Raw genomic sequence first — 8,364 nt, 5'->3', positions numbered from 1 at the left:
TCTGTTCTTCTTTTCAACGATACCCAAGAATTGAATTCCGAGTAGGCTGCCTTTGACCTAAGATGTATCTTCACCATTTTTATTTTCCATTTTTAGTCACTTTTTTTTATTCTTTCTTTTTTTTTTTGTTGTGCAGTTGATGCCATGACCATCTGCGGTGGAAACGCTTGTCACATGCATGCCCGGTGGGTTGTCAAGTCAGATTCCAGTCTCATTTGGACGGAGCGGTACGAAGTCCTTGTGTAACGTTCCAATGCTTTTGACGTGGGCTTCTTTTAAACGTTGGAAAGGGGAAAAATATTTTTACCAGGATTTATTTTTTGTTTTCATTCTATTTAAATTTGGGGAATGATGATTTAATTGGATTTCTTGGATTTCAGAGACCTTGACAACAGTGGAGATAGGAGGGGGGCAAGGGCATCGAAGGACGAAAGACGTTTATCACAAGCATATCGGACCGGTTCACCGGACACGCAGATGCTGACTTGCAGTTGATTTTGACATGACACTATGAAAAACTGCTAATCTCGTAGTGAATGCGTGTGGTTTGTGAAGGTCCATAGCCTAGTTCGTCAATTTTTTTTTTCTCCGAGATAAATCGATCAAACGGCATTTAGCAAAAGGAAGAGAAGAAACTTTTCTAATAGCCCTCCATTTGCCGTGAACAAATAGGACGGATGGTCTACATGCGAACTTTGGTTCGTCATGCTGATTGTGCGATTGTAGCACAAGTGCAGAAAAGAGGTGAAACAGTATCTACAGCTTCGTTCTCCCCCTCCTTTTTTTGTGAATAAATTGTCTAACAGTATTTTTCAATCAACAGCACTCTGTGTTTTCCATTGATCTTGTCCAGGTTCAGCTTTTTAGGAGATGCAGGAGGAGACATGTCAATAAGTTCTTCAGAAATGTTAATAGTTAGGACTTCACAAACCCTAGGGGTTTGTGGGTTTCCCATCCATACTACTTCGACCGAATCTGAGTGGCTTGTGCGTGTGTCCTATACTACAACTCAGGCAAGACTTGCAGCAATGGAAAACATGGCTGCCTTAATCCCAAGGCTTTTTCGTTCGCCCCGTAGTGGTGGTATGTGTGTAGTTCCTGGTCTCACATGGCAACACAGAAGCAGTGACTAAGTCGAGCTAGTGGCGGACAGTTTGGTCGTATATCCTTTCCCAAGTAAGTCTATGGCTTTTAGATTCTACGTCTTATTTTTCAAGTTTTTTATATCCAAGATTGCACTCCAGTGTCTGACTTTTATTGGTTAGTGGCTTAATCTGGTTAGATACGTTCTGTTTTTCAGTTTTTATCTAAAGTAGAAACTATGCATTTAAGCACTTTTTTTTCCTGTCGTATTGATGGAATGTAACTCAGAATTAAAAGTCTTTTTTGCCATTTTAGCCATCATAAACTTTCTCGAAAAAAAATATCTGTTTTTTTTGCGCAGTTTGTTGATTTCCAGTTTTAACATTCCGCTGTTGTGCAGAATTCGGTCACCGTTTCTGCACCCAACGTCCTAGTTGAATTTTAAAGTTTTGATTTTGTTTTCAGCTCTACGCTGATCTCCTTGGCCGAAATAGATGCCCTTCAACAATGAAGAATCCTTCGAAATGTTATCTCCGTCCTCGCTAAACCAGTTTGATCATTCAGAGACGATTGATGTTGAACACATGGACGAAGATGACGAGTTAAAAAGTAGTCCAACGTCGTTCGGCACAGGAAAAGGAGCATCCTGTCGCAATCCAACTTGTGCCCTGTGCAAAAATCACGGCATCAATAGTCCTTTAAAAGGTCATAAGCGTTACTGTCCGTTTGGGCGTTGCAGTTGCGACCTGTGTCGAGTCACTCGCAAGAAGCAGAAAATCAACGCATCTCAGGTAGCGTCCAGGCGAGCTCAGCAACAAGACAGGGAACTGGGAATCGATAGGCCCACAATGCAGCCTAATACTTCTTCCGGTTCGACAACGCCAAGGACTTTCGCTTCGTCTATTTCGCCATCCGACTTGGGAAGAAACTCGACTAGATCAGCTTTAGACGTGGATCGTCCGTTATCAGAGCCTAATACGACTCAATACATGCCATCTCATTACGCTCCCGGCAGTGGGCCTCAAGAATTCGGGAAAAACATGGCACTAGAATGCTTCCTGCTAGGCAGGAGAGCTTCTCTACTAGTAAATTCTTTGCGTGATTCGAAACTTACCGTCGAGCACTTGGCTTATCTTGATAATGACGTTTGTACGGCGATTTGTATCATTCGAGACGAGGTCTCTACTCAATTGAACGATATCTATCAATATCTTATCGATAGATTGCAGCGGGAACAGATTTCTAATGCCAGTGCGAAATCCACTTTGGCTGTTCCACCATACATTGCCAACCAGTTTGCAATCCTTTCGGAACAGTCCAATCGAGCGACGTCGGAAGATGCGTTTAGCGCAGCTCAACTATACGGTCACGCCAGCCGAAACACCGTCATTTGCCCACCACGTCATCTTTCTCTTCCTATGTATCCCTATGTTAATCAATGATTGGGCCGTAAGGTATTTATAAACGAAAGTTTAATCAAACAAGAAAAACCTTGTTTTCCTGTAATTTTCCCCTTTCTAATTAATTCCATTGGCTTGGCGTTTTCGTTTTCTTCCTGGTTTTAATTTTTGCAGTTATCTGTGATGAGTGTGTAATATCTTTATGCGGCCCTTTCTGTAATCTGGATGTCGATTGAAAAAAAAAATCGAATATATTGACTGAATACACTAAACCCCCAACAAGAAATATGTTGACGTATTTTGTTATTTTTAAAGCGTGGCGAATTATTGCTCAAACTGATAACTGAATAGTTCCATACACCGTCGTTAAGGTTGGTTATTGGCCATTCAAACAGACAATTGGACAATGTCACGCCTATTTAAAGTACCATTAATTATTGGGAAAACTGTGGACGATTAGTTCCACCCAAACGACTGGAAGGGGAGCGGGCCTTGGGTACCGTCAAATGGTTTTAACGTTAGGTTACATTTTTAACAATTTAATTTGAGCGTCACAAAGTTATTTTACCCAACTTCTGGCGGATTTATTAAGTTCTTTCATCGCAAATGTGTCCCCCCCTCGGCAAAGTCAAAATCTTTAAAAACAAATCAAATATATACGTCGTCACAGCGTTGGAGAAAAACAGGAATGGTACATTATTTTGTGCGAATAAAATTACCTGCAATTTATTTAATTGAAAATTACCCCCAAAAAGTAGCAACTCGCTCGATAATAGAAACTTGGCAACCATCAGCCGATTCTAGCTCAGCAGAAATTTACGGGCAGTCGACCTTGTCATCAAAACCTCGTTAAAGATGGCTGACTTATTGCATGCTGAAAAGCGTGTGAATTATCGACGTCTCTAGATTGAAAAATGCTATGAAATTATCCGCTCCAGCATCCTGCGAAGGCAAAAGTGTAATCACCTTATCCACGTCGATTCAAGGTAAATAAGTCATATACAGCTTATGAAACTTAGCAGGGCTTCATGTTGTGTAGCAGGAATTAAAGTAAGAACAAAATTGTAGGAATAGTGTTACTTTGCATAGCAAATGTGTGGCTTCAAGAAGATGTCCTAGGCTTTAGAACTTTAATAATGTTTTAAAGTAAAGAAAAATACTGCACACTGTGTAGCTTACCGTCAGACTAAGAAGTTTTCCACGATTTCTTCCAATCTGGTATTTAGTATTAATAGGAATTATTTTACTCTAATGATGCTTGTCCAATCTTGTGTTCATTAATTATAGAAAAGTTAAAAACCCAAGAACTCCAAACTGATAGATTACCATTTGGGAATTCCAAATTCAGATGTGGGAAATTTTGTTACCGTTTTTAACAAAGTACTCACAAATGCTATTTTTCATTACTTTAAAATAACTCCTAGTTGGATAACTTCAGTTTTACATGGCCTTTGCCAATCATTTCAGGCAGTTACCTTTTCCATATGTGCTCTGTGGTTTGGTTTGTTTCCATATAACTAAGCCCGATTACTTGGCATACACACCCACCAATTTTTCGAGGTAGTTGAAATGTTGCAAAAGGATAGTTTTTCTCCTTGAAAGTCAATATTCATGTTGTAACTTTACATTGAAAGACTTCATGAATATTTTCTTCTAGCCTATTTTTAATACCAAGCTGTGTGACTTTGTGATGTTGAATCCCAGTATACAGAGAGTTTTGTAAAATAGGAAAGTAAAGGTTATTTCAATAAAGTATGCAATGTCCTGATACAGTTTTTAGTCACAAATATGTAAATATTAAATAAGGCGAAGCATCAGGATTTTGCTATACAATATTGGAGTGGAAAGTTGAACCTTGTTTATACTTATGTATGTTATCATTACCGTCATTCTTTTTAACATCAGCCCGTTTATTTCCCCCCAACACGAAGGATGACAGTATGATCTAGGTATGGGTCAAACTCGGTTCAGGGAAGAAAACTTTGGGCGTCGTGTCGCCATAGATCCATAGATGCAAACGTCTTGAGGGAATGGAGCGTGTTTTGAGTCGACGTCGTTTGGAGAAATGTGAGACTTTTGGTAAAGAGTAGTTGGTCATGTCGAAATGTGGGAGTTGGGGGAACAAAACAAACGGAAATTACCAACCTATCGTGGGCAAGCCACATTTTGTGTATAAAGAATGGCTCCGATGTCACGACTGTTGCCCAGTCGGTTCAACTGCCTCATTCCAGACAACGGCCTCTTTTGAGAAAGTCAAAGAAAGAGAGATGACTCTGACTCACTGCTAAGGCGACCATGACGGTGAGTTCATCCGATTCGATGGATTCGCCCCGATTCTTCATTTTGAGCAGCGGCAACTGAATGTAGCGATTACGTTTGACGGCCTAAAGCAGCGGTATGGGTCATAAATCTCCCCTCATGTGAAGCCGCCTTCGCATTTAAGGCTGCACAACTATTGATACATTTCTCTCAAGTTGCCACAAGACGGGCATGTTGGCAATGGTGGTGGAGAGGATTTGATAACCAATGTTATGTTGGAAGATGCATATTGTGTAACACTGTTTTTGTTTGGAAAAATTTAGTAGATGATTTTATGTTTATTATTTAATTCTTTGCCTTCTTGTTCTCTTGTGAAGTCGATGTTTTGGTTTAAGTAGCGATACGTTAAACTTTGAACTGTATATTTCTACGGTTTATAAGGGTTAGTTATGTCTGGTAAGAAACTCGTACGATCGTACTTGATGTCTCTGACGACACTGATGTATTGCTATGTCTACAGTAAATCAGACTACTTTATATCTGAATTGAAATTATGAGCCTTGACAAGTATCTCTTTTTTAAGCTTTCAAACAAAAAGATGGCGCATGGTAACGTGTATATGTGTCTACAATGTCAAGAGCATGAAATGGAATGGTGGAAGGGGTGTAAGAAAAGACGTCAAAATGTAACGGGTGAAATTTAGAACGAAAACTCTAGTTTGACCAATAGGAACGAAGGGTTTATAATGAACGTCTAGGTTTTGCAAAACTTCCTCTAAAACCTTCCCACCCCATTTTGAACGGCTTCCTTTTTTTTTTTTTGGAAAATAAAAAATAAACAAACTTTAACCGGACCGGAACTGTACACGCTGCAGTCTGTCATGAAACGCTGATTACCGTCATTCTGATAGAATTGTGTGGTCGGCCACCCCTCCTCCACCAGCACTTGAATATTTCATGGAAGAGTTTGAGAACCGCATTTGGCGAACGGTCTCATAGTTATGCTACGTTGAATGCATCCACATTGGTTGCTTCGTTATGTCGACTGAGGGAAGGACCATTCCATCTTGTCCCGCCCAATGCAATTTCTAATGACGTAACTAATGATCACTTGTTTCTGCTAGAATTGGTGTTACCAATTTTATGTACCTAATGCTTTGCAACTGCTAGTGGATGTTTTTTTAACACCTTAAATAATAACTGGTATTTTTTTTATTAGATTATTTCTTGGATGAGCCGAAAAAAGCCGTGAGGAGTTTGACCAGTCGGAAGCAACATTCTCATTCCCAACGCACCATACCAAATGGATAGATGCAGTCATTTTAATATTCATTTCAAGGTAAGTCCCTGTCAGTCAATGTGTAATGGGCTTCCACCTACCAACGGCTTCTGTAGCAGAATTTATGTATTGGCTTTTTTTTTCCGTTCGAAATGTAAGATTCTTTACCGAATTCAATCTGATCATTCTTTTCGAGCGTAGGAGAGTTCGAGGCTTGGTGGAGAGTGTTTTCTTTTCTTTCTTTTTATTTGAGGAGGGAGTGGGGGGAGTGAGGTTGGAGTTTCTGGGTCTCGTCTACTTCAACCGTTGTTCCGTCTTGTCGACCCTGTGATTGAGATGGCGATGGAGTGGGAACTAGTGAGTGACGCGTTTCTTCCTTTCTCTTTGAAAGTCAGAACTCTTTTCATCGCAATGCTGTCGTTTTAGACAACGAATTCTCGCCAACCTCGATCCGTCTCGTGGACTCCTAATTGGAAGTCGAGAGCTATTGTGAAAATTATGCTCGATTGAAATGCGGCTCTTGCCGCGATGATACCATCTATTATTTTTCAATCCATAAATTATTCATTGGCGATTTTTTTAGTTTCTTTTCGGTCCAGTTGGCATCCGCTGAACGACATTTAAAAAATCGTCGATAGAATCACAATATTTACTCGTTGACTTCGTCTGTTTATACGCTGGCAACATCATCGATTGTGGGGTGTGACTGATCTTTCGATTGTCAAAACATTCAGAGTATCGCCATCTTTGAATAGGAAAATCCTGACGAAGAAAAGAATTTTGAAGCAAATCTTTTCGATTTGTGTGTGTGTGTGGTGCTTCTTGCGAGCCCGCGGACCTTGGCAACAGAGTTTCGTGCTCTTCGCAACGAGTCGAGCTCGTGACTCTTTGCTTGAGCTTTGCTTCAAGTTACTCTGTCAGTGCAATAACGTAGGATATATTGTATGTTACTTTCCCCTCCCTCTGGTAAACAATCTTTCGTCCAACTTAAACTACAATTTCTTTTTTTTTTTTTTTTTTTTCCCATAACGATTGTCACGGTAGAAACCTCTTCGGCACGCGCGTTTTCTTTTTCTCGCTCCAACTCATCTTTACCGCCAGTGAATGTTGTACGGTGAAAGAAACTATGCAAGCGACCTTGATGGGTACGTAAGACAGAACAGAGAGAAAAAAAAATTAAAACAACAAGTAATTGTTTTAATTACGGGAGTTAAAGATGCCGTGGTTCGTTTTCTTTTAAGAGGCCGAACCCAACTCGCGTCAGTGTCCAAATGCGCTGAGAAATAGAGAACGGCCCATCTTTAAAATGACATGGATGTAATGTGGTTGAAGTTGATTTTGTCGCCGGCGGCTACGTATAAGATTAAAAACACTCGATTAAGGCAATCGTTGACTTGCGTTAATCTCACATGACTGCGTGACTGCGGCCCAACTACTTTGTGCGTGGCTCGATTGGGCCCACGGCTACACAACGTCAACGAGTTCACTAAAGGCGGGCCAGTTCAGACGATAGCTTTGTCAGCGTAGATTTGACTTTGATGCTTTGTAATCAAACTGTGGGACTCGTAATGATATAGAAGACGGCTTTTTTTTTCCTTAAGGAGATTGCATTTTCTTTTTATAGACTTGAAATGGAATCTGAATATGCAGGACTCCAACCAGAGATGGCAAGATTCTCAGCGTTTTGTTTTGCGCTTTATATTTTTTGCAACGCGGGTCTTCCAAAAATGCAATATCTGTCAGTGCGTGAAACGTGGCTACTTTTTCATTTCTACCATGTTACCCTTCGATTTTCAGTACTTTTCTTGTTTCACTTGAAGACGTGCAATTTTAGCTCATATTGGAATCCATCTCGTTTCGTATTCAAAATAACGACACGAGAAAAAAGGAGTTTTATTTTTTGCTGTTCGTTCAGGATACTCGTAGCCAAGCGTAAAGTCGAGCGAGTAAGATATTCGCTGTTAGCGCAGCGTTCTGTTGCCTTCAGCGCTCGGTCGTGTGCACGACGGCTTGCAACATGGTAACAGAGGGTTCTCGGCAAGGTTCAAAGTCGTAACTGACTAGTTTCCCCCTGGTGTGTGACAAAGTAAGTCGAAAAAGTTGCTCTCGCTGCGACCACTTTCAAGTTACTTTTGAAATACTTTTTCGAACGTTTGGCTCTTGGAACTAGTAGATTAACTCTGCGCTCGCTCTAAGAATCGCATGTGACACTCGTACAGAATTTCAATCAGCTTTCTATTGTTGCCTTTCGCTGCAGCGATTACGCTTTTCTATTTCTTAATAGGTCGAAAATAGTTTTTCTTCTTCAAGCAATTTCGAAATTTATTTTTGACTTACTATTGTT

General features: G+C 40.4%; 2 protein-coding genes across 6 annotated transcripts in view; both read left to right on the top strand.

Moving 5' to 3' along the window:
- Positions 1-443: 443 nt before the first annotated feature.
- LOC130692837 (doublesex- and mab-3-related transcription factor C2-like) lies at positions 444-2,759 on the top strand. Of its 2 annotated transcripts, XM_057515926.2 has the most exons (3): positions 444-1,176; positions 1,549-2,232; positions 2,306-2,759. In XM_057515926.2, exons 2-3 carry the CDS (start codon positions 1,578-1,580, stop codon positions 2,545-2,547), a joined length of 897 nt encoding a protein of 298 aa, XP_057371909.1. In that variant the 5' UTR covers positions 444-1,176; positions 1,549-1,577; the 3' UTR covers positions 2,548-2,759. The 2 variants fall into 2 exon arrangements, with proteins under 2 accessions (XP_057371909.1, XP_057371903.1); XM_057515920.2 differs by having other exon boundaries at positions 646-1,176; positions 1,549-2,759.
- A 540-nt stretch (positions 2,760-3,299) lies between these two features.
- Positions 3,300-8,364, top strand: part of LOC130692906 (uncharacterized) — a 50,229-nt gene continuing 45,164 nt past the window's right edge. For 2 of the 4 annotated variants that reach the window (XR_009421936.1, XM_057516004.2), the window contains exons 1-2: positions 3,300-3,469; positions 5,961-6,080. The gene's annotated coding sequence lies outside the window, so the exon portion shown is untranslated. The other 2 variants (XM_057516016.2, XM_057516012.2) reach the window with 2 other exon arrangements.

The sequence above is a fragment of the Daphnia carinata genome, chromosome 1 (assembly GCF_022539665.2).
Source record: "Daphnia carinata strain CSIRO-1 chromosome 1, CSIRO_AGI_Dcar_HiC_V3, whole genome shotgun sequence".
In the NCBI taxonomy this organism is placed as follows: domain Eukaryota; kingdom Metazoa; phylum Arthropoda; class Branchiopoda; order Diplostraca; family Daphniidae; genus Daphnia; species Daphnia carinata.
The sequence above is the reverse complement of the archived record's forward strand: the minus strand, read 5'-3'. Positions and strand labels throughout refer to the sequence as shown.

Coding starts and splice junctions, on each gene's coding strand:
- LOC130692837 (XM_057515920.2), top strand. CDS start 1,578: ATGCCCTTCAACAATGAAGAATCCTTCGAAATGTTATCTCCGTCCTCG.